The following is a 27007-nucleotide window of genomic DNA, read 5'->3' as shown; positions in this document are numbered from 1 at the left end:
GCAAGTGTGGCGCAGTCAGTGCCCTCATGAGCTGACGATGCTCACAGAGCAGCAGTACTTGCATGCAGCTGGCCACCGCCTCACAGGGATGATGTAGACCTGGGCACAATAATGACATTATGATGTCTACTCGCCGCATGCACGCGCTAACATAACACTATTCATACCGACAACTATGAATCATGCATCTGACGCTTCTCTTCATTTTTCTCGTGCGCATCCTCGTTTCCGGGTTGCAGACGTCTGTAACAACAATTCCGAGAGGTAAGTACCATAAGCTTAACTACCTTAAGTGATTGCTGTCAATCAACTCATGATTTTACGGATGGGTAAGCTGTGTGTGCGCGCTCGCGCCCGCCCGTGTGTGCGTGTGTCTGTGTCTGTGTCTGTGTGTGTCTGTGTCTGTGTGTGTAGTGTAAGTAGTTTTATTTGGGTTAGAGCAAGGACGTCCTGTGTGTGGACATCGAGGACAATACAGGAGCAAAGTGTCCTAAGTAAAGAAAAGAGGGAGACTTGATGCTCATCACATCCACAATGCGTTATTCTAGTGTATGCAGCATGCACAGGCTGTGTTCTGTAAGAATATGCATCTTCTGAATAAACAGTTCTAAATGTTTAAGGTTCAGATAATTGGCATTACATTTGTAAAACCTATAACATTAGTATAATAGTTTATATCGAAAAGAAAATATATTCCTCTTATTCTTCTTATTCTTCTTATTATTGAACCTGCTCCCATCTACCTTGTGGTCAATTAATCTATACAACAAAGTATGATGTCTATCATATGATGATTTTGCTAACTTACTGAACTTGTGAAATTATTTTTTGGTTGTTGTATTGCTATAGACAATATTCCTGTCTGTAGTAGTTTATCAGCTACTGCAACCAACAGGATTAATAGTGTGATATTTGCTGTGTGTGTGTGTGTGTGTGTGTGTGTCAGAGGAGAATGAGTCTGTTGGGGATGCTGTTTCCGTGCGGGTGGAGCAGGATGCCACTGCACCACCTCCCAAACACAATGGGAGCACTCAGGAGGCCGAACACACCATCACATACCCCTCTCGTCTCATTTACTACATGAACGAGGAAGCTGAGAGCACTTACCATAACCTAAAAACTCAGGCTAAGATCCCAGACAAGCAGGGTCAGGTGAGAGTGTGTATTGTTGTCTCGATTAAAATGACTGATGCAAATTTATTGATAATGCGTTTTGGTTTCAGTGTAATAGCCTTACTAAGGATGTCAAGGTAAGAGATATTTGGCTAGAGATATTGAATATAGAAGACTGCAGTATTTTTCCCTCTTGGGGGATCTGCCTTTTGTTTGTCTGGCAGCAGATAATCTTCTTGGCAAGCTTCAGAATGCACAGCTCAGTTTACTGCAACACTGTAATGCCAAAAGCATATCTGCATTATGTTTATGTGACCCAAGAGTGTGTTTCACTACCTGTTTTAATTTTATCAGATGCTGTTATTAACTAAAAACACTTACTTTTTCCTTTTGTTTTCTTTAGCCAGTCCATTTGGCTCAAGCCAGTTTTCAGCTTGAGGCTTTTGGATCCAGGTTTATACTAGACCTCATATTAAACAAGTAAGTATTAGCCTGTATAGATCTCTTTTCTTAAGTTAATATTAAATACTTGTTTCTAGGTACAGCGATGTTATGGTGTATTTCACAGTGTAGCACATAGGTCCTGTTATGTGTTGTTTTATTTGCTACACACATATACACATACATGATACGCTCTATAAGGTTTCACATTATCACAGCCTGGTCAATACCAGGCTGTTGATGTGTTGTGGCTGCATGGCTAAAAGACATGGTTGTAGTACAGATGTGCTACACAGTGCACAGATGTGTTTTTGTGAGCCTTAATTTCCAGACACGTTTTCTGTGGATTGTTCGTATTAAATATATTATATTCTTTTTGTAATTAGAAATGTATAGTTTATTAAATAGAGGTTGAATTTAGGAATATATCTGCAATGTTTTCTTTGGTCCACATTGTGAAGCTCTACCTACTAAGTAATATGCTTCTCGCGACAGAATCTAGAATGTAGATAGAGGAATACGTCTCACTTATGAAAAGAAATCCCCTAGACTTCATCATGTTTACACAGGCAAAAAAAATGCTGATTAACTCTATAAGTGCTTGGATGACATTCAATGCTGAGATGACAAAGTCACTGTTAACAATGTGTGTTAAATGTTAAATGTTGCTGTGGGTGCAAAAAACCCTCCAATGGCAGTTTCAGACTTGAATTGAATTCAGACTCCTTTTTCTAACTCCATGCCTCCATTATTGTCAGAGCAGCAGTGTGCCAGAGAGAGCTGCTATCTGCTGGTGCGGGGACTGCTGGCTCATGTCCTGAGTAACTTTGATTACTGCAATTGAATAGAGAATGAATCGTGTCCCTGTCAGTCCAATGACTTAATTGATATGCTTATGCTTAAGAGATGCTCCGTGTAAATGGCTGAGTGCATGTTAACTCTCTGGATTTGTTTCTTTCACGCATTATTGCATCTCTTACTTATACGCATATAAAGGAAGCTGTTTCTCTTTTACTGCATTTTAAGGAAAGTCGTGAAGCAGTGATTCCGGCATATACAGTACAGTAGCATTAATTGTGAGTATTTGGTTTAATGTTAAGTATAATATTGCAGAAAAAGCACATATCAGCTCTTTCCCACTTTTAGAGTCATTTCCATATTTAAGTCTGTGAGTGGGTGTGTTTAGTATGTGACATCAAATAGCTTGTGAGTGGATATATGTGTATGGTTTCTGAATACTCTGCAGCTGGAATTGTGTCTGTGCAGCAGCAATGATGTGATCTAAATATAGAAATCACTCTGAATGCAGCCAGTGACTCCGGCTCTTATAGTGCTGCTCTGGCCTCCTCCCCTCACTGCACCTGTGCTGCACAATTCTGCTTAGTCCTCCACATCGTGCCGCAGCCAAGAGCTAGTATTACTTTGCTCTCAACGGCTCCTGGCTTCTCCTCTGTGGAGGAAAAGAGGGACTTACAGATTTGTTATTCTGAGGACATGTAACTGGGTCTTTGTTGCTTCTTGTCCAGCCAATGGAGAGATTAATACAGTATAGGTTTAGAGGTGTGTTTGAGTGTTGAAATTGAAGTAGAAGAGTTCTTACTGGCAACTGATCCACATTAATTCTGTATTTTCTGCCCATGTGTTGTCATGATTTAACTTTTTAACATGTACTCACACATTAATTGTCCACATACCATCCAATTTTAAGTAATTTTAGAAAACACAGACGAATGGCAACATCCCAATCTGTCTTGTGCTCTTGTTCTTTTTACACTTGCATACATGTGCACACACACATAGCCTGCCACTTAACCAACCCACACCAGCTGTCAACGTTAAAATATCATTAATCTGATCTAAGTTGTCTAACACATTCTACCTTGGGTACTCTTTATTTAAAGGTCTCTCTCTCTCTCTCTCTCTCTCTCTCTCTCTCTCTCTCTCTCTCACACACACACACACACACACACACACACACTAGTACATAAACACATTTTTTGTGATGAAAGTGTTTATGTCCTGGAAACATTTACACAAGGCTGCAGAAACTGTATCTGGGCAGGAAAACGCAAGTGAGAAGAAAGAGCTATTTTGTGTGTGCGTGTGTGTGTGTGTGTGTGTGTGTGTACGTATGCTTGCTGAGTCAGACACGGATGCCTGAGGGGAAGCGTTAGAGGACATAAGAGCTGAAGGTGAATCCAGCACAAAGCAGGCTCTGTTAATTCTCTGCTGGCACTGATGATAACTTCTAATAAGTTCCAGTTTAATTGATGAGTTCCTATCAATCCTAGTCTAATCAGTGTTTAAGTGCTGTTACTGTAAACCTGCACTTCTCCAAGAGATGTTCTGAATCAGTCATTTTAACATCATTTTGGTGTGTGTGATATGGAGAATTTGAGAATATTAGTATGTCATCTATGTAGGTTATGATGAATTTTCCGAGCATGTTTCTTAGTACAGTACATCAATAATGAATGCCTGGAAGACAGACCTTTCATATGGCATTATCGAGTATTCATAGTGACCAGAGGTCATAACGAAAGCCTTTTTCCTTCCATCACCTTCTCTGATTTGATCTAGGCTCTAAGCACTTTAAAAATGGAAAAGATTTTGGCTGTTGAGGTTGAGGGATCCTGAAGCAGAGGGTATATGTTTTTTATTCAGGTGTTACATACATACAGAAGTGCTCTATTGGAGAGAAGAAGTCTCTGATGCAGCAAAGTCAGAGATATTATTCCATGGAATTTTTTCCTGAGGAAGTTAATAGGTAGACATGTAAACAGAGCGGAGTAGTAATGAGGAGACCGAGGAGTCTTGTCGTCTGTAATATTCAATTCTGGATGATACAGCCAGATTAAAGCAAGCACATTGGGTATATTTTGGGATTCTAAGCAAAGTAAAGTCAGATTTCAGTAAAATATTTTCCCAGTGAGTGGTGAGATGAGTGGACTACTTTGTTTTTGCCAAACATAATTGCTTAAAAAGCGAAGTACAATCAACAGTATGGTTAAAATCTTTAACACTTGGAAACGTCTATAGTTGCTGGATGAGAGGACCATCATGGTGACTCCCACGATGATATAATGTTGTACGGGTGGAATTTTGCTGTTTCTGTTTGCAGAATATATGGTCTTGAAAGGGTATGATAGAATTTACTAAAGCCTGCCATGCTTTCTTCAGGCAATGTGTTCTTTTGCAATGTGGATAGACAGATGCAAGTAGGTGTTCTGGTTTCATTAAAACTGTTGTTGCAGACAAACCAAAGAGCTAAAGACAGGAAAATAGTCAGGCAAACAGCATAAACAATACAAGAATAAATCAGTAAATGAGAAGCAGTCTATGGTCAAAACCCTCATCAAGACAGGCAAGCAAATGCTGCGTCATTGAGTCAGTTTGAGCAAGGTTTAGAGTTAGCAATCAGGGACTGTGAATTATTCAGTACAATTAAATTCAAATGTATTTGTATAGTGCTTTTAACAATGGACACAGACTATAGGAGCTTAACTGATTTTTATGTGATGAGGTCAGGGTCTAAGGATATATGGAAATGGTCTACAACTTCAGACGGGCATGACAAACACACCTGATGCCTGGTAATCAATGCTTTTAGTTGAACATGAATTTTACATTTAGCTGTATTAGCGGTAAAAGCTTCTGGGTGGTAGATCATCACGACACATTTACATTTACAGCATTTGGCAGACGCCCTTATCCAGAGCAACATACAGAAGTTCACCAGGTTACATACTTAAGAAACCATGAGTCTAAAACATTGTTCAAGTTTTTTTTTTCTTTAAACATATATGCAACAAACAAGGAAGGAAGTGCTAGTTGAAGTGTTTCATGAATAAGTAGGTCTTCAATCGTCGTTTGAAAATAGCCAGAGACTCAGCTGTCCGGACCCCAAGGGGAAGTTCATTCCTTGGTGACAGAACAGAGAAGAGTCTTGTTGAATACTTGCCTCTTACCCTGAGAGATGGTGGAACCAGTAGATCTGAGGGTGCGGGGTGCAGTGCGAGGAGTGATGAGGGCTTTGAGGTAAGAGGGAGCTGGTCTGCTTTTGGCTTTGTAGGCAAGCATCAGTGCTTTGAATCTGATGCGTGCAGCTACCAGGACACCCCTGGATACCCCTGCTGTAAAACCGGTCCATTTATGCGCAATCAGGTGATACAGACCTCAATATAATAACCATCTGTTTTTAATCACTTTTACCAATTCAGCTCATATTTTAGCATTCATGCATGCAGTTTTGTACCCCATTTTCTACCAATTCAATAATTTAAGGTTCTTACCTACGTAATTAATAGTTATCATATTCTATTTACTGTTTTTTTTATTACTGTTGCTTTGACATCATTGGATAGTCAAACACTCTACCTTTTAATATGAGCTAAAAACCACCATGATTGATTATTATTTTTACATTTACAACATTTTATCAGTTCAAGGACTGTGGCACGACAGCACAGTTTGGTACAAGCCAATATATAGATGTATTAGATGTAGATATGTCTAAAGACTATTGAAATGTCAAACTTACAGTAACTATAGTTTCACTGGCTTTGGATTAAAAAGTCTGCAGACATTTAGGATCTGTGGGAAATTTTGTGTTAGATAACAAATCATTAAATCAGTACCTTTACTGTACATGATACATTTAACCCTCTCCATAAAATATGCATGTTTAATGTTCAGCATTTGTCTATGTGTCATAGTGATACACTGTTATTGCTGCTGCGTGCTGATTCTCAAACTCCCACTGTTTGTATGTTTCCAAAAACTAGAAGTGATCCGTTCATGGATAAACGGGATTATGACAATGCTTTAGTAAAAAAGAAATCATTTCCTGTCTAAGAGTCTACAGTGTTTCTTGTACTGGAGATGCTCATATCTGCTCTGCAGTATCATTGCTCAGCAGAGGAAACACACAGTTGCAGGAAGTCATAATGCTTGTTTTCTGTCTGTATTACAGTGGCCTACTATCCTCTGATTATGTGGAGATTCACTATGAGGAAGGAAAACCCATCAAGTCAAAGGTAGTGATTTATTCTCACCGCCAACTGATTTCACTCCAGTGACCTTTATCTTACCAGCTTTTTTTTGCAGCTTTTTGTGCATAAACAAAGAGTTTGCTTTTTAAAGTTGTAATATATGAGCTGTTATTAAGCCTGGTTTTGAAATCAGGAGGTCTGAATGAGTGAGTGGGCGAGTGGGCGAGTGAGTGGGCGAGTGAGTGGGCGAGTGAGTGGGCGAGTGAGTGGGCGAGTGAGTGGGCGAGTGAGTGAGTGAGTGAGTGAGTGAGTGAGTGAGTGAGTGAGTGAGTGAGTGAGTGGGCGGGCAAGTGAGTGAGACAGACAGATGGACAGATGGACAGATGGACAGATAGATAGATAGATAGATAGATAGATAGATAGATAGATAGATAGATAGATAAGAAGGAAGGAAGGAAGGAAGGAAGGAAGGAAGGAAGGAAGTATATTAAATAGGGACTGAGGGCACAAAAATTTGCAGCCTTAATTTTTGGGACCATTAGCACAGACATTACCTGGAATAGTGGCATAATTGCAAAAATGTGTTTGGTTAGAATGATGGAAGTGCTCAGTGTTTTGCTCCAATGTCCAGTCAAACACTTTTTATTCCCTTTACAAAGTGTTCACAAGTGGCTCATCAAGAGAAAATTGCATGTCACTGTACAGTTGTACACTTTAGTAGAACACTTTAATTGTATAAATAACTGGATTACTGCACAGCTGTATTACTAATGTGACTAATGTGTTTTCTATCTTGTACACTTTTAGGAATGCTCATTTATTCTGTGATATGAGCTGATTATATCTATGATGACAAAACATTGGGCATGTGTGCTAATTTATATGTACTAAATGTTGGTTTGCATTTAGTACTCATTTGTTCAAGTCCTGACAACACTGTTCTTGCATTGCATATGTCCTTGTCTATGGTAATGTAAGGTGATTAAATGGTTCTCTCTGACCCCAAAAATAGCAAAGTACATTTATAGAAAATGACAGAGGCTAAAACAAGCTCAGAGAAACTGCATTAAAAATGAGCTGATAGTAATGAGAGTAAAAGTGCTGAATGATGTGAGAACTGAATGACTAGCCACTGATTCAGTAGTGCTGCAGCTCAGATCATGTGATTATCAGACATAAATTTGCAGGAATAATGCAGTGTGGGAAATCTGTCAGTGTGGGAGAGGAGAGAGAGAGTGAGAGTGAGACAAAGAATAGCACTGAGGAAGAGAGAGATGGTGACTGTAATGTCAAATAAACTCACACAGGAAACACAATCTTTTCCTAATAATCAGTGTAAGATGACAGCATGATTCTTCCCAGTACCTGACTATGATCTACATCTCAGCATGTAATAAGCAAATCTGAGATGTATTGCTGAGGAAACACTTCACACACAATTCAATAAATTGTTTTATGGAATATAGTAGAAGGTAGTTGGTACCTGTGGCCTTTTTTCACATAATCTACTCTGCTGGGACTTTATACATCCCAATATATTCTACTTATTGTGATAAAACTTATAGTTCTGGGACTTTATTACACTCATAGTTTTATGAATATTTTAACCATAGATATTGTTTTGACTGTGAATTTCCCATTTTATCTTCATTCCACTTGTCCTTGGCTCTACTTTGTTACTATGGCCTCTCTGCTGAATCTGCTGGTTAAAATCCAGTTCATAAATCTGCCTTACAGAACAATGGTCCATAGAGGAATAAAGCAGTTCCTCTTTCTACTGGAGACTTTCTAATCACTGTTCTGTTTCTTGCTATTTTTACCCTGCTCTGTCTGATTCAATGAAACACTAACAGATGATCATATGAACTACAGCTTTATTAGAGCGGTTTGATGGATAGTTTATCTGTAAGACTTATGATCTGTGTTAGATCGTGATGGGAGATTTTAAGGGGCCTGCAGTAAGAGGGTCTGACTGTGTGTGTTTTCAGGGTGGGGAGCACTGTTATTATCATGGCCAGGTGAGAGGGAATGAGGCGTCCAGTGTAGCCCTGTCAACCTGTGATGGCTTGCAGTGAGTATAAAAACAACAGTTTGGTAGAGTCACACTTCAGAAAAAACACTGTTTAAACACTTCATTAAAGGTGCTTCTACTAACACAGTGCTATTTTTCTTCTCTCTTTCTGTGGCTGCCAGTGGCATGTTTGATGATGGGGTTTATGCATATTTTATTGAGCCTTTGAAACACTCGATTGTAAGTACTTTCTATAACCACAGACATTCCATGTAAGCATCTATTACTGCTGCTGTTTCCATTGCTGTATTTACCTTTAATAATCTGGCAATATGTTTAATTCCTCTTTCACCACAGCATTTTCTTTATAAACTAAAGACCAGTACTCTAATTATTTTATCAGTTTAGAGTGAAATGTCCATGAAACAGTTAATTCCTATTAAATACTATAACCAGTGATCCCCAAGTCCTCTGTCCAGACATCTCTCCCATGGCAGAAATATTAAAACTCTTATTAAAAAGTAAGAAAGAAATATTTTAAAACCACACTGTACCAACGCTGCAAAACCTTAACATATCAATAAGTATATGCTTTTCCTTGTTACCAGTATGAATAAGGTTTTTTAAAATCCATTTATTATTAGTCTTAGGTTATGTAGAGCCATCCATACATTCACCAGTTCCTGTGAATAAATTGAAACCAATGGGATATTGTAATGAATGTATTATTAAAAAACTTTGCCCTCCCTTGAAAACCAGCACAACCATCAGAGCTGTCATTATAGAAAATAACTACCACTGCCTAACCAATCAGAATTGAGAATTCAACAGCACTATGATGAAAGTATTACTTCTACTTGAAAGAGTTGTAGTATTTTAATGTGCATCATATATTCAAATTGCAATGTTTCTGCCATAGGATGGAGCAGCTAGACCCCACAAACTGCACAGGGCACCAAGCTTTCTAAGCTCTCAACACCTCAAGGATGCAGGTATACAATGAATCATATTTGGCCTACTTTTATACTCCTATTGTCTTTTTTTAGTTACATTGCATTGCAACCACAAGCAAAAAAAAGATGTTCATCACAGAGAAACACATGGTAGTATGCAAAAGAAAGTTGTCATGTTTCAAAGATTAGATAAAATTAGACAATAACAGCATGTCTATGTTGTTGAAATACACATACAAAAGTATAACAGTTATCAGCAGAAAGAAAATCTTTCTTTTAGTGTTGTTAAGCATCCACAAGAGTTTACTAACAGCACATTTAGTAATGCTGCACAGTCCTGTATGTGCTGAAATAGACTGGCCCTTTGTGCCCGGTGTTCCAAAATAAGCTCTGGATCCAGCGCAGGATGAAGCTGTAACTGAAGAAAAATGAATGAATTTTATGTGTGTACAACGTAAATTGGGTAGCATTTGTTGACTTATATTACCTAGTTACTTACACAGCGCCTCAGCAATGAGTCACTGAATTTATGGGAAACAGATCAGATTAAAAATAAAGATGGCAACAACACAGCATGTAGTTAGTGTGCTTAGAGACAGTACAAAATATAACACGTTTGTGATCATTTCTGTGTGTGTAGATGAGGAGGACCAGCTGGATGACATGGCTTGGCTGCGACGCAGGAAAAAGCGTGCTGTAAGTCTGGGTGCGGGCCTCCAGCTCTAACTATGAGCTCAGATACACACAACAGACCTCAAATAGCATGTGTCGCATTCCCAAAAGAAGACTGACTTAATCATGAACAGAGCAAAACCTGTCACCTGATACTGCTCTCATGTCTCCACAAGGCTTCAGTATGGGTTGTGGATTAATGCTCAAGTGGTTTTCAGCAGTCCTATTATCTATTTGAAATCTCAGGGCAAGTAAAAATCTCAGTCTGAAAAAATAGAAATTCTTTCAATATACAGAAAAATCTGAATACAAACCAAGAAATTTGACAAAACTGCTTACAAACTCACTTAAATAATCTGTGGCTTGTTATTCTATTGAGCATGCTTGACTGACAGTTCTCTAGACTGTAGACTCTCTGTATGCCACTTATGACACTTATCAGAAGTACACACAATGCTTTTGGGAGAATCAGGATTGTATAACCCTAAATCTGCAACCCTAGAAAATTATAGAATTGTGTGTAGAACGCTTAGACTACAGCTACTAGGTTTGTTTTCTCTTACTTAATTCATACTTCTTTCTTGTTTCTACTTTTATAAGCTATATAAGTGGGACAATCAACATCAGTCTTGCCTAATGATTAATACCTGGGAAAAGCTTTATATAATATAAACACCACCCAGATTACATAGAAGATATGGTAAAAACTGAAATTCATCAAATATTCATATTGGATACTACATAATGTCACACAAAAGCAAAAACAGCTAAATGAGAGCACACACCCCTGAAGACTGAAATACCTTATAACTGCTTTAGCAGAGTTTTTTATTTTCCACTTTCATAGTGTTGAAATGTGGCTCCACTCTGCTTATTTGCATTATATCCTTCTTTTTCAGATGCCAAGGAATGTGTTTGAGGAGATGAAGTATATCGAGCTCATGATTGTCAGCGACCACAATATGGTGTGTTTATGTTTTCGTTGGTGAATGAGTGTTTCTGTGTGTTTATTTGTGTAGGCTAATAAAGTTGGATGTGTAAATAGTCACACTTTGCAGTTTATTCTCTAAGAAACATGTCTCATGTCTATTACAACCACAGACTGAAATTCTGTGAGAGTGAGAGACATTTCTAGGCTTGTGTTTTGTTGTAGCTGTGTTGAGGGCATGTGGTAGCCTAATGGTTAAGGTGTTGGGCCACCAATCAGAAGGTTGTGAGTTTGATCCCTGGTCCACCAAGCTGCCACTGTTGGGCCCCTGAGCAAGGCCCTTAACCCTCAGTTGTATAAAAATGAGATAATGTAAGTCACTCTGGATAAGGGTGTCTGACAAATACTGGAAATGTAATGTAAATGTAGCTGTGGGTTGATAGTGTAATGCACCGTGAATGCCGGCCACTGGAGGGCGCTTTACCACTTTGATATCTAAAATTTAGAAAAACTCTCAGCATTGCATCTCTTTTAAATCTACATGACAACAGAATTTTTCAAAGATACATTAAAGGTTCTTTGGTTTGTGTAACTGAAGGAACCTTTAAAGATGTATACATAACTCTACCAGAGTGATTTCTATTTACAGAGGGTTAAGCTATAACCATTTAAAATCTAAAGAATTCTTGAGGAAACCTTTTTTCCTAAAAGTGTAAAGTTTTTATATCATGAAGTGCATTATATCCTTCTGGTAGAAGTCCAAGAAATGAACAGTGTGCTTTTCTTACAGGCAAATCAAATAAGAGTTCTTCTAGATAATGAAAATTGTCCCTCTAGATCAGCCATGTCCAATCTTATCAGGAAAGGGCCGGTGTGGGTGCAGGTTTTCATTCCAACCAAGCAGAAGTCACACCAGAGTCTACTAAAAGCCAAGAACAACTGATTAAATGGGGTGAATCAGGTGTGGCTTCTGCTTGGTTGGAATGAAAACCTGCACCCACACCAGCCCTTTGTGGATAAGATTGGACACTGCTGCTCTAGAAGGACTCTATAGACCCATACAACTCAATTTTTCCTTTTAAAAACACAGCTAAAGATGACTTAAATAGCCCTTTTCAATTTAAAGCTTTCTTTTTTTAAGATTATCAAATTGCCATGTTTTAACTTTTGTACTTAATGAAAATTTTAATTTCTTTTTTATTATTCTTCTAATTGCTCTTCCCATTTATCATGACTTCGAACTTATTTAAAGCACTGAATTAGCCTAGCACTAAAGAGTTTTCTGCTGTTGTTGTTATAATTGTTGGGCAGATTTCTAAACTTTTTCTCTTTTTTTTTAACTGATTTGATTGGTGCAGCTTAAAAGACATAAGACCAAGCAGCAAACACGCAACTTTGCGAAGTCTGTGGTCAATCTGGTGGATGCTGTAAGTCACTAGTACTATATTTAAAATACACTGTTAAGTTTTTATTATGCAGCATGCTTAAAATAACACTATAATTACAATAACTATTCACACACACAATATATATATATATATATAAAATAAGATAACATGCACTTTATTAAGAATACAACCCTAATGCTATATAGCGCCTCCCTTTGGTTTCAACACACCCTCAATTCTTCATGGCATGGATTCCACAAGAGGTTAAAAACATTGCTTTTAGATTCTGGTTCATGCTGACATGATTGCTTGACACAATTCCTGCAGAGTTTTCATTAGCATGTTGTGCTAGCTTTCCTGCTCAGCACAGTTGTACAGAGTGGTCTGGCCAATCTCAGACCAATTGATCTTTCTCTTCAACAAGGCATATCTGTGTATAGAACTGCCACTCTATTTAGATGCAGATAAACTCTAGAGACTATTGTGTCAAAATCCCTGTTGATCAGCAGTTACAGAAATACTCACACCAACATTGATACCAAGTCAAAATAACTGAAATTACATTTTTCCCCATTCAGATGTTTGATGTGTAGATTACACAGAGCTCCTGTCCATATCTGCATGATTTTATGCATTGCATGGATTAGATAGGGGGGCACGGTGGCTTAGTGGTTAGCACGTTCGCCTGACACCTCCAGGGTTGGGGGTTCGATTCCCGCCTCCGCCTTGTGTGTGTGGAGTTTGCATGTTCTCCCCGCGCCTCGGGGGTTTCCTCCGGGTACTCCGGTTTCCTCCCCCGGTCCAAAGACATGCATGGTAGGTTGATTGGCATCTCTGGAAAATTATCCGTAGTGTGTGATTGCGTGAGTGAATGAGAGTGTGTGTGTGTGTGCCCTGTGATGGGTTGGCACTCCGTCCAGGGTGTATCCTGCCTTGATGCCCGATGACTCCTGAGATAGGCACAGGCTCCCCGTGACCCGAGGTAGTTCGGATAAGCGGTAGAAAATGAGTGAGTGAGTGAGAGAGTGGATTAGATAATTGCATGAATGAGTAGCTGTACAGGTGTTCCTTATAAACTGACTGTATAGGTGTATGTACTGTGTGCACTGTGTACTCCGATCACATGATTCTTCCTGTTTTGTTGCCTGCTCTGTCTTCTCACTCCCCTTCTTTATTTCTGTTCACCCTGTTTTTCTTTTCAATTACTGACTTTCTGTCTGTTCTATAGGTCTTTGTTGAACAACTGAACACACGTGTGGTTCTGGTTGCATTGGAAATGTGGACAGATAAGGACCATATGCCAATCAGTGTGTTGCCACTGGACATGCTGCGAGACTTCTCCAAATACCGACAGCATTCCATAAGACAGCATGCAGATGCAGTGCACCTGTTGTCGTGAGTCTGTCCTTTCTCTACTTTTCTACATGTCTTTATTAACAAGGACTAGTCGCACAGTCTAATTTTAAAATGATTACTATTACTGTTATTTTCCAGACTAAGATGAAAACATGATATTAAATATTGCTAAGAATGCTATTACATTCTGTCATTCAGCACAATAGCTCAGGAGGATGTGTGCATTCGTACCTTCTTTGATCTCTGCTCAGAAATGGACTCCCAAGTCCAAACAGCTCAGCCACACTTCAGTTCTGTTCACCATCAATTCTGATCACACTAACGTTAAAGATTTCAGAACATGATACCAGCAGGAGGTGGCCAAAAGCTTAATGAACACATGCTTACTGAACTACTCATAGACTGTTTAGAAGCCTTAAAAGCAACGAATAAATTGAATTCAACCTCATTATAATTGCTAGTACACCTTTTCTAGAACACCATTAAATGGCAAAAATAACAAAAGGTTTCTCAGGAAGTTTACAAAGCTTCTTGTAGCTGCATGTTGATGTCTGTGTGGAGGAACAGTTGCCAGTCATTCATTGTATTCTCTGTAAATCAAGTACATCCAGATAAAACCACAAAACTCACCTATGACCCTTCTCACTCAGCTCACCTCAAATTTTACACTCCTACTTTCTGCCTGACGATAACAATCTTTATATTGATCAATATAAACCACATGAGCAACTCTTAACCCAGGTTGTACAGCTTGGCTACATTATACTGGTCATATTGGTCATATAGAGATTTTGTATTATAAGATAAAGATCATATTCGTCAGAATAATGTTGTAATGATTTGCAGTGAAGGAGAGGAGTGGAACCAGGCATGCAAGGTCCCATAGTATAACAGAGCCATATATTTTCTTTCTATGTTGTCATTATCATATATTGTCATAGACTTTAATCTTTTTTTATATGTCTACAGTAATGTGACATTTCACTACCGTCAAAGCAGTGCTGCATTCTTCGGAGGCATGTGTTCACTCAGTCGTGGGGTTGGAGTGAACGAGGTGAGAAAATTAAACAGATTTTAAGTTGTAGAGTAATTCAAATCTACAGTTTGTCCTGTTCTATATATAATTGTCAGTATAATGCAGCCATTCGGTGCAGTACACATAACTGTATATGCAGCAGGTGTGGTTATAATATATGTAATATAATGAATTGTTGTTGTATGTTCATGTAAAACGTGTAGTATGGATCTGCATGGACTGTAGCTGTCTCACTGTCCCAGAGTCTTGCTCAGAACCTAGGCATTCAGTGGGATCCTGTGAACAGCAAGAATAGTATGTACACTCACAGAGATTTTTAAGTTATAAAACCTTAACTTTGTAGATTATTTTTTACCTAGTCATGTTTCATATTAAGGTTCTTCCACTGTGTGTATTGCATGTGTTTTCTGTCTCAGAGGAGTGTGGCTGTGTTGATTCATGGGTGGGTTGCATCATGGAGGACACAGGGTGAGAGTTTTAATCTAATTGTTACACACACACCCACAAACACACACACTTTTTCACACCTGGGGATATAATGACAGAGTATGGTGTCAGAGGGGGTTCATAATCACCTTTGTTGTTATTTGTTATTTAGATACATCATAATTATTTAACTATGCCACAACGTGTTTATCCCTTTTCCCCAATGCATAATTTCCTGTGGGTATTCTGTGATGACAGGGTTTGATTGTTTAACCAGGTGGTTCAGAGACCATCAGCATGTTTAGCATGATAAATCTCACTGTGCTAACAATTTTAACAGCCCTTCTAATGATCTGGTACACTCTAACTGAAATCTGTCGGACTACTGATTTCACATTTCGATAATTTTGGTTTTTATTTCCTATTTGGTGCTGGCTTTCGATCACCCACTCTCCTCTGCTGTAGAGTGCAGCACCCACGAAGGTTTTCTAAGTGTAGTATTTCAGACTATAAAGAGTTCCTTCTGAAAGGTGGAGGATCATGCCTCTTCAACCGGCCCAACAGGGTAAGAGTCGTTCACACAGCCAGCTGTATTCATTGGATTTTCATTCCATCTGTAAGGTTTCACGGTACATTAATATGGCAGTGACTCACATGCCTCAACAACACTAGCCCTTTTTGGGAGCATGTGACTCATTTGAATGTATGTTCAGCTGTTCAGAGTTGAAATCAAAACAAAGGGTCAAATAGGCTAGCTGTATTGCTGTACTCTATTATTCTCTACTCTATTATTAATCATACCTGTACTTCACTGCATGTAGCTTAGATGACACCACATTTTAAGCAATCTGTGTGTGGGATGTCATCGTTGCCATCTCACCGCTTTAGGATTTATTCCCAGTTCATTTCTGAATTCAGTTTTATCTCTGGTTTTGCATGTTCTTTGTGTGGGTTCTATGGATTCTCCTGTTTCCTCCCAGATACTGTAGGTGGATTGGTGACTTTAAAATGCACCCAAGTATGAATAAACTGGTGATTGACTGTGATGTCATTCAGGAAGAATTCCCAGTGATCTTGGGATAGGATCCATCACAACCTTGACCAGGAAAAAAGTGGTTAAAAAATGAAATCATTCACTTCTCATTTGCATCAAGTTGAGATATTTTCAACTTTTTCCTCTCTCACTGCATGCTTGCTTCCTAATTTCTCTGAGCATGACAGGAAACAATTTGGAAGCGAGACAAAGACATATCACTGAGCAGCAAAACATCTGCACCATTAAATATATCTGCATTTTTAGTGATCGGGGAAGAGGAAAACATCAGAGGAAGATGCCCAGGCTGAGTGTTCACAATTATATTTGGAAACCTTCTAAATATAAAATCTAATTATGCTGCATGACTTTTGCTGATATCAAGCTGGCTTGGAAATAGCGCATTTATTGTATCTTTTACAACTTCTAAAAAGTACATGCGCTCTTATCATACCATAAATAAATCACTGGACATTAAACACAGATGTGTCCCAAATCACCCCTAAACCATACCCCAAGCAGCTACAACATATTTGAAAAAAAAAGTTAGGATTATGAAAAAACTGTTAGGATTATGAAATGTTTAAAATAATTAAAAGATGCAAGCTTGTGAAATTATAATCTGTAATTACAAGTGTGTTTTTTCCTGTGCAGCTCTTCGAGCCGACAGAATGTGGGAATGGCTATGTGGAGGTGGGAGAGGAGTGTGACTGCGGTGTGAGAGCTGTGAGTCATTTCTTTGCTATTGGGGGGGATTTGCTTTTTTTTTCAGGTAAACGTGAGTGTTATATTGTTATCCAGGTGTGAAGCTGTTTATTTACCGTCTGTATGGGAGATGCCGTGATAAAATAAAGCGCTTCTGTTTTTGAACGGTCTTGATGATGGTCTTGTTCCTCTTTTCTTTTTTGTGTGTCTTGTAGGACTGCTATAAAGAATGCTGCAAGAAGTGTTCTTTGTCAAACGGAGCACACTGTAGTGACGGGCCTTGCTGCAACAGCACCTGTCTGGTGAGTGGGTTTAAAACCAGACCCGTATAATCATATCGTTGATATTTTATTGTTTATGGAAGATTAATTGTCTGTTTCATCTGTGCCTTTGTCTGTGTGTTAAAAAGAAAATTTTTGATGAGTAGGATGTTTTTAAGGTGACAATCTTATATATCTTTTTTCTCTTTCTGAATTTTCCTTCCCTCCCTCTTACAGTTTTACCCAAGAGGCTTCAGCTGCCGCTATGCAGTGAATGACTGTGATATTTCAGAGACCTGCTCGGGAGACTCTGGACAGGTTAGAGACAGGATCTCACATCCACTGCTGGCTCCAGTGATTCTAGTAGTATCTCCAATGAACATTAACATCCACAAAATGAATAATAATCATTTTTGTAAGCATATGTTGTAATAATAACATTTTTAATTCAAGTCAGGAAATACACTATTCTGCCATCTCCATCAATATAGCTTGATCAAATTTCATGCAGCTGCATGTTTTGCCGTTTTATCCTTTAAGCCAGCAAAGCACATTTACTGAGGCTGATGTGTGTTTCTGTCTGCAGTGCCCTCCTAACCTTCACAAACAGGATGGCTCATTATGTCATCTTGACCAGGTACAACCAGCTATAGCATATAAGCATGTAAAAATATTAGTTATTAAATGTAATTACTAAATATTTATCAAATTTGTTGTCTATGAATTACTGAAGAATATTTTTATTGGCTTTATATTAAATCCACACATAGGGACGCTGCTATAGTGGAGAGTGTAAGACCAGAGAAAACCAATGCAAATACGTATGGGGTCCAAGTGAGTGATGTGTTTAATATAATTCATAGATTTTTAAGTTTGTTTATATTTTATTGCGGTGTCTTGCATAATACAGAAAATGTGCCGCTATTGTCTTGAAACACAAGACAGAGGAAAAGTCTTTACCTACAGGAAAAATACACATAAAACAATACAATATCATTTTCCAAAGGTTCTGTCTACTTCCATATAATACTCTCTCTCTCTCCTTCTCTCTCTCTCTCTCTCTCTCTCTCTCTCTGTATCTATCTCTATCTCACTCTCTGTCTGATTTCTATATCTGGGCAGAGTCTGGAGGGTCGGAGAAGTTCTGCTATGAGAAGTTGAACACGGAAGGATCTGAAAAAGGGAACTGTGGGGAAGATGGAGAGAAATGGATCCAGTGTGGAAAGCAGTGAGTGACTTTTAAAGTTCAGCCATTTACACTTACATCATCAAACATGTCTTAATGGAAATGGATGCACAATTTGCCCAGTATTGGGAGGCCTAATGATTAATGGTTGTATTTGTAATTTATTTTTGTATTGTACGTCATCGCATTCACTGGGTGTTCCCTTTTAAGACATATACAGACTTTCTGATGTGTTTTTGATTAAGATTCTTAATCATAACCTCTTTATTTAATACAGCAAATTAATTAATAATGATATATTTATGAGAATAATGTCTAACTAATGTGGTCTAATATGATATTTCACGTTTTTAGGTAAATTTCATTGTGACAAACATCAAACTTTCAGACAGTGGCACTAAAGTTAATTCTGCTCCTCAGTCGCCAATCACGCACAACAAGAAAGAGGCTTATACCCAGTCAGAATTATGCATAACCGAGGCATACTTTGTATTTTTACACCTTGTGCAACTGTATGAGTAGTGAGCAGTTTTTGTTTTGTCTGTATCATCTAGCCATTGTATATGACTCTGCTTACAGCGATGTGTTCTGCGGGTATCTGCTGTGTACTAATGTTGGGCCAGTGCCCCGCATTGGAAGAATAAGGGGAGAGATCACACCCACTTCCTTTAACCACCAGGGCCGATTGATTGAATGCAGGTGAGAGGAACATGCATCCAGGCTTGCCCCTCAGCCTTACTGCATGAACTGGATGTTTAAATTTGCTCCATGGTTTTGCATTTCAGTGGTGGTCACGTGTTCTTGGATGACGAAACTGATCTGGGTTATGTGGAGGATGGGACGCCATGTGGGCCGTCCATGATGTGCCTTGACCATAAGTGTCTGCCCATCCAATACTTCAACATGAGTGCCTGTCCTACCGGGCCCAACGGACACATCTGCTCAAACCACGGGGTAAGAGTCTTAGGCATCCTATTTTTTTATAGATTTTATGCACTTAGTTAATACAAAACATTTTAGATTTCTAAACATTTCTTTTCTAACAATAAGTTAAATGTTACAGAAGAACATATGCATGTCAGTAAAGTCGTCAGCATAACATATAACAGACCACTTTTCATATATGCATAAAAAAAAAAAAAAAAAACAATAATGAGGGCTGCTGGATTTTGCATGAATAACTGGAAACAAATTTGACTGTAATTTTCCAGAAATGTGGCTGATACTCCAATACTGTTCAAATTGTACCCGATACTACTGCTTTTTTAAAAAGTTTTTTTTCAGGTAATTATTTTTGAAGACATCTTTGCTTTACATTTTACCTTTTAAAAGTATATATATATAATATATATATATATATATATATATATATATATATATATATATATATATATATATATATATAATGTATATACTGTACATGTATATGACCTAAAATTACATGCATACTGTATATACGATACTATCAATATCAGTAAATATAATTAAAACTTATTTAAAATATTACCTCTGCCTGTTGCTATATGGCTGAGAGGTTTGCAATAACGAGGCGACGTGTACGTGTGATGTGACGTGGGCGGGGACTGACTGCAGCATCCCCGACCCCCCCAAAAAGCCTGCTTCCAGTGAAGACGATGAACCACGGGGTTTGTAATTTTGTTGTTGTTTCTCACTTATTCTCACACACACACAGAGACAGACACACACACATACGGTGTGTCAAACATTACAAATCCACATTTGTTTTCTTTTATTTGTATTGTTTCATGTTTTTTTATCATTAAGTTTTATTTGTAAATCTAGTTGATGGCCCATAAATATAGAGCATTCTTTAAGCACTCCTCACAGATGAAGCTGTTGTGAAAGCGCATCAGCATGGTTAGTAATAATGCTCCCTCTTTCTCGTGCACAGCAAATGTGGCCACTAACAGGCTGATAGGGGCTCTAGCAGGGACTGTTCTGGCCTTGGGGGTTCTGTTTGGAGGAACTGGGTGGGGACTTGAGTAAGCATTTTTTTCCCGTGGTGCTGCTGCCCTGTGTGTGACAGTGCAGTGACCTGCCTATGCTGGTGTGTGACTGTGTTCGTGTGTATTGTGTATTGCGTATTGCGTGTAGTGGCTGTATTATGTAGCTTGAACCATGGTGATGTGATTTTGAGTGTTTTGAGTAAGTCTGTGTGGTACTTGTGATTGAATGTAAGAACCTCTTTCTACCTCTACTGTCCCATTTTTGTCTTTTAACTGTTACTGTAAAGTATTATACATTATTCTGATATTGTTTGAGAGCATAGCTACTGGCATTTATATCAGTTAAATCGTATCTCCATGTTTTTCTGCTCTTAACAGGCATTTTGTGTTCAGACACATGAAGAGAATTCACAGAGCTACTCCATGTAGAATAGATAATATAACCTAGACATCTATAGTGTCATCATTAACCAGTAATAGGATTTGCGCTACTGTACAATGTGTGTCTAAGTCTAAGTCTAAATGAAAAAAAATCAACTGTCTCACTTTTAAACCACAAGCTGCTGCAAGTCCTGCTATGGGTATAGTTTGGATTACTGCATTCGCATCAGAGGTTAATTATTGAGTGGCTTTGCTCCATTCCTTCATCCAAGAAATGGTGGGACCTGAACAAATCTTTTCATTTGTATTGTGTTGACTTGATTTGAATGACAATTAAAACAAAGCATCTTGAGACAAGATCCCTGAAGCAGACAGGGTTCAGGATGCCTTTCTCGAGTGCTCAACATTGGCAGTTTGATAATGCTAGGATTTGAACTTTCACCCACCAGCCCAAAGTCTTAACCACTGAGCTATCACATCTCTGTTAAGGTACCACTGCCCTATGACATTAAATGATTTATTATGGTTTATAAAACATGACTTTAAGAACAGTGATGATTCAGTGGTTGAAGCTCTGGGTTGATTATGAAAAGGTTGGGGTTCAATCTTTAGCACCGCAAGCTGCCACTGTTGGGCCCTTGAGCAAGGCTCTAAACCCTGTCATCTCCAGGGGTGATGTATCATAGCTGACCCTGTGCTCTGACCCCAAAATCCTTACAAGCTGGAATGTGCAAAGAAAAGAATTTCTTTGGTAGAGTATATATGACAGAAGACATCATTTTTTTTCTTAAATTCTCAACCAGCAGGAACTAGCATTATTTATGAACACATACACACATTTGTATATGCAATGTTTAAATGATGAGATATAAGTAATAAATTATTGTGGCATGCTACATAGTAAAATAATTTTATTTCCCTGCTTAAACTTGCTATCATTTCTGAACGTGATATTAATATTACAAACAGCTAACAAATTAAGTTAATTTTGGTAATGGTTATAATCTTATTATAACCATTACCAAAATAAACCTTTTCTATATCACTATAATTACAATTTAAATCTAATTACAATCCACTGCTGATTAGCCAGGCAGAAACAGATATTTTTTTTACAAAGAGGCTAACTTGCTTAAGAAAACAAGCATGATTATGTGTTGAAATTTTAAACTTTCTATACCAATGTTAATAAACTACAGTTAAAATAAATAATTTGGGTTTTAGTCAAATTAAAAATATATATTTTCCCACGTTGCCCCTCCGCAACAGGACCTAGTGCCACCAACCTGATCATTGGCTCCATCGCTGGAGCCATCCTGGTGGCAGCCATAGTGCTGGGAGGGACAGGCTGGGGCTTTAAGTAAGGACTGGCCTGCTTGTGTTTATCTTGCAGATTAACCATCAGTTTGACTTACACACTCCCGGAGTTGGGCTTCTGCTATAGACAACAAAACAGTCTGAAATAATAATAAAAAAAATTGTCTCAGCCATTTCCTGTTATTTATAATGATTAGGTATTAGGAGAAGTAAAGTTCAAACTGTGGCAGAAGCTCAAACAAACTGGAAATGTGTGTTTAAAAGCTTGCCATGCATGCTAAATATACATGCAAGCGTCTCTCTCTAGGTATTGATGTTAAAATACAGGCTTGAAGTATATAATATAAAACATTGAGTTAACATTAACATAGTGGCATCTGAAGTTTTAGTAACCATATGATATTTCAGGCATATTTTGTTATTATAAATGAGCTGTCCATTAACATTTGCCACTGACCTCCTCCAAAGATGGGCATGAGGTTCACTGAGCATTTCATTGTGCACTTTAGCCAGAGACCTATTAATGATCTGTGCCTATACTGCTGCAAGGACCTGGCAAGGTATGGCTGAGGTCTGAAAAGATGGCAAATTGTGTCACTGCTTTTTATTCTTTCTCCTTATGAAGAAACAAAGGAAATGAATCACTGTGCCTTCATCTTTGGGTTGAAATCATGATATTGTTCTAGACATGATTTTGATTCATGGTCCCTTTCAGCTTGCATGTGAATGCCTTTGTCACCAAAGCTTCCTTCTCAACAATTTTTTAGGACATCATGAAAATATATTATTCCTTTGTGTGAAAATATTGCAGTATGTAAGAGTGCAACCTTTGCAGAAGACTAAAACAGAACCTAGTGATTATGGTCAACACTATGAAATATAAGCTGTTTAGACAAAAAATAGTCACGTTTTTTCCTTAATCTCAGTGCCAATCCTCTCAGCTCAGGATTTCATGTGTGTCCTAAGATTATTCCTGTTCTTTTTAGTCCTCTCATACAATGACTGGTACAAATGTAAATTTATCACTGTGCATGCTTCAACAACTTCAAATGCATGATTTCGTCCACCTCCATAAACCAAGTGTAAAATGTCCAAATTGTGTGTGGTTGTCCGCTTGAATAGTGGATCATATATTGAACAGTGGTTTTGTCATGTTGAACACTATTGAGTCTATTAGAATCACTGTATATCTAACTCATGCTTTTTTGTCTGTTTTTCTCTGCCATCTCAATTGCAAGAAATGTCAAAAAGCGAAGGTACGACCCAAATGCATCAGCCATCTAGTGGAGAAAATGGACGGTGAGCCTCCAAAGCTTCTTAAGTAATCTTCAGCTGGACTACAATTTTTGCTGGTCTTTCTGGCATTAGTTATAAAGTATAAAATAAACTATGATATACAGTAGATAACAAACCACATATTAGTTATGTAGAACTGCAGCTTCTCAGCTCTGCCCTGTTTCAAATCACAAGCTCACTAAGATGGTTTTATTGCCAGGCTTCATATTTCATACCGATCAATCCGACTCTTAACATCTCACCACATTACAGGTCACCAGCTACTCTGACACCCTAGCCAAAGGGCTGCATGGCTAGCTATGCTTACCGTTACCTCCCTATGAAAGTGAAAGGAGAAAATGACCTTTCACACTTATAGGAGAATGTATATGACATTATTCTGCTCACTGACCTGCAGTTTCTCTGGGACAGATTGTAAATTGCCACAGACTGCGACATCCTCAGTGGTTTATTGCATCAAGTTGAACCCAGCTGAATATAGGCCTTAACATATTACACATATCATATAGAGACAAGGAGTAGACTGGACTCTACTGCTACCCCGGCAGAGAATGAGTTACGGTGCTGATCTGTAAGATCATTTTATGCTGAGTGTTTCAGCATTATGTTTTTGATGCTTTTGATAGAGCATGTTATATCGTAGGCATAGTTTAAAACCACCATAAAACAATTTTGCTCATTATTCACGTTTATCACAAATATTGTAACTGTAGTTTTAAATCTCATCAGATTAATGTATGTTGTATTATTTGTATGTTGTATAAAAATATCTACCAGATGAGGGATTGCTGAAGGTATCGAGCTGGACAAGCCAATATGATACCCCTTGAAGTTGTCAAGTTTGATCTTGACAGTGACCAAGCCAAAGAAATACAGTATATGCAGGCATTTGGGTGTCTAATGGATAACACATTTCCCCTTGCAATATGTAGTGTTAGATAAGGAGGAGGCTTATTGGCTTAGAAGCCAATCAAAACAAAGTAAAACAAATTACTAACAGTTTGCCATATGAGAATCTAGGGAGATTAACAGTCAAGTAACAGTAAGTCAAAAAGCGAATACCATACTATGTAGGCTTGAAGATGTTTCATCACTCATCCATTTCTAAACCGATTTGGTTAGTCTAAACTGCTAAATAGACAAAACTTGGAAAATGACACTGTAAGACCTGCCATTTTGATTTACTACATCTAAACACTTTACTATTTGCTTCCCTGGAAGACAGGAAATCTTCATATACATTATACAAACATGTACATGTTTCACTTTGACCTTAAATAAAGTCTTGTATCAATTATACGGCACTTCATTCAGCTCTCACTGCTAAGCCTGTAGGGTGTAATCGCTTTGCTGCATGCATTCACAATAGTTGACTAATTACTATATAAAACAGTCCCCAAACCACTAAGAAACTTATGCTACAGAAGGATGTGTGCATGTCAGCTACAGAACATCTATCTTTTATTTACTATGCAAAAAAAAATCTTGCACAAACTCGAAGAGTTATTGGATGTGATAATAAACTCAATGCCATTATATACAAAAACAAGATTGCCAGTAAGGCCATATTTTTTTTTTTTTTTTTTTTTTTTTTAATATTAGCCAGACTATTAAATGCATTGTTGTGCTTCATATTAAAGAATGTTTGACAGAAGTCATGTGGGAATTGAATACATGTATTTTAATTTAACGGGAACGAATGTATTGTGTCGGGTTTGGAATAAATCCGGTAATTATTTCCTTGTCTGATATTTCAGGTGAGGTTTTAAGATCTCACTTTTTAAAAATGTAATGCTTTATTTTTCATTAATTACTGACTAGACTTCTGTTGTGAGCAGAGGGCAAACATACTTACCACCTTTACTCACAGTACATGTACAGAAGTTCAATACAATAAAAATATGATCAATAAACTTCAAATGTTTTCGAATTTCAAGGCATATGTGTTCCTATTTCTTTTCTTGGCACATTATTATCCTTTGTATTGCTAGTTTTACTTTTTACTAGTGAAAATTAGTGTAAATGCAGACAGACACTAAGGTTGGTCTACAATCAAGTGCCATCTTATAAAAAACTGCAGTGAAAATAGGATTTCAACTGACATTAATTTAAGAAGCCCTGGCTGTCTTTAGCACTGGAGTTTGAGTCAATGATTTATGACCAGTCTCATAGCAACTATTAAAGATTTTTAAATGACAGAAAAAGGTTTAATACAGGAGGTACGCAGCATGATAAGGAGTACTAGAAATCTATGAGATGAGATTTGTGAAAGAGGTCGCAAGGCTTGATACAAAGTGCCACCATGTAACCACCCATGTGGCTATGCCTCTGCTCCCTATATTATGTCCTTTATTATAATGTATTTTCCCAGTCACACAACTAAGAAAATATTATAGTAGACAACGTACCCAATCTACTGTAGTTCCACACATTTTATGTGAGTGTCATAATTTTCTTTCCAGTAATATGGGACGTGGTAGCCTAGTGGTTAAGATGTTAAGCCTAGTGGATGTTAAGCCTAGTGGTTAAGATGTTAAGCTTAGTGGTTAAGATTGGAAGGTCGTGAGTTTGAATCCCATTTCCACCAAGCTGCCACTGCTGGGCCCTTGAGCAAGGCCCTCAATTGCTCAGTTGTATAAATTGAAATAAAATGTAAGTCACTCTGTATAAGGGAGGCTGTAAATGTAATAACAGTGACCTTATCATTTTCTGAAAAATTGAATGAATGAAAATTCAGTGTTTTAGCCCATTCAGACATTTATGACAGGAAAAAGGGGGCTGTACACGCGTGGCAATACGACTTCTAATGCACCGTTTAGAGGCTTTCTAGTCTGATGCTCGCGGCCTCGTCCTTATTCGGTAATTACGCATCCATCACTCATTCATGTGGCATTTTGCTAAAAGCATTAGTGCGACATACACGTGTGCGGTGTAAGGCAGAAGAGCGCAAAAGCCAGAGGGGGGCTTTCACTACCTTCTGCTCTTAATTGCGCACTTACTGCCTCACTCTGCGGGACACAAGCGGGGAATCTATCTCATTCACACATTCAACGTGTGAACTTTGCATCGTAAAAGAAGTAACTCCGGGTAAACAGCTACGGCAATATTCATGTCCTTACGTATCCAAGAGAAGCTTCATTTCCTATGTTGTGTTCTATAGCTTACTTACGCGTACACGCCACACCCGCACACTACAGGACACGGACCTGGTTCTAGGGTGTGTGTGTGTAGGTATATAGGGTAGGGTGTGTAGGGTGTGTGTGTATATGTATATATGTTCGATATACGTATATATATATGTTCGATTAGCTTGTCATGGAGCCAGTTCATGAAAAGCATCCCAAATGAGGGGCCTGAACGATACGGCTTGCAGTATGGAGGAGGACACAACAACATTATATATTATTGTGTGTGTGTGTGTGTGTGTAGGGCATATATAACCATCGCGGGTGTGGCATGTACGAGTAAATGAGCTATAGAACCACGCAGAAGGACAACATTTCAAATATACTGTATATAAGGAGAGGAGAGAGAGACAGAGAATACA

The 27007-nt window shown here is 38.2% G+C and overlaps 1 protein-coding gene across 6 annotated transcripts; it reads left to right on the top strand.

Moving 5' to 3' along the window:
- On the top strand, nt 1-25392 carry LOC132850244 (disintegrin and metalloproteinase domain-containing protein 23). 6 transcript variants are annotated; one of them, XM_060876595.1, is made up of 27 exons: nt 1-264; nt 947-1152; nt 1517-1593; nt 6527-6590; nt 8534-8616; nt 8739-8796; nt 9476-9548; nt 10150-10205; nt 11081-11146; nt 12468-12536; nt 13726-13892; nt 14823-14907; nt 15093-15183; nt 15306-15357; nt 15781-15880; nt 17003-17074; nt 17269-17355; nt 17551-17631; nt 17900-17950; nt 18084-18147; nt 18436-18541; nt 19079-19198; nt 19285-19453; nt 20034-20145; nt 22117-22207; nt 23403-23463; nt 23713-25392. In XM_060876595.1, the coding sequence occupies exons 1-26, from the start codon at nt 183-185 to the stop codon at nt 23446-23448; spliced, it is 2328 nt and encodes a 775-aa protein (XP_060732578.1). In that variant the 5' UTR covers nt 1-182; the 3' UTR covers nt 23449-23463; nt 23713-25392. The 6 variants fall into 6 exon arrangements, with proteins under 6 accessions (XP_060732578.1, XP_060732579.1, XP_060732580.1 ...); XM_060876596.1 differs by lacking the exon at nt 22117-22207 and adding an exon at nt 20412-20502; XM_060876597.1 differs by lacking the exon at nt 22117-22207.
- Nucleotides 25393-27007: the final 1615 nt, after the last annotated feature.

This window comes from Tachysurus vachellii, chromosome 8 (assembly GCF_030014155.1).
Source record: "Tachysurus vachellii isolate PV-2020 chromosome 8, HZAU_Pvac_v1, whole genome shotgun sequence".
Taxonomy (NCBI): domain Eukaryota; kingdom Metazoa; phylum Chordata; class Actinopteri; order Siluriformes; family Bagridae; genus Tachysurus; species Tachysurus vachellii.
This window is presented reverse-complemented; position numbering and strand designations above follow the sequence as displayed.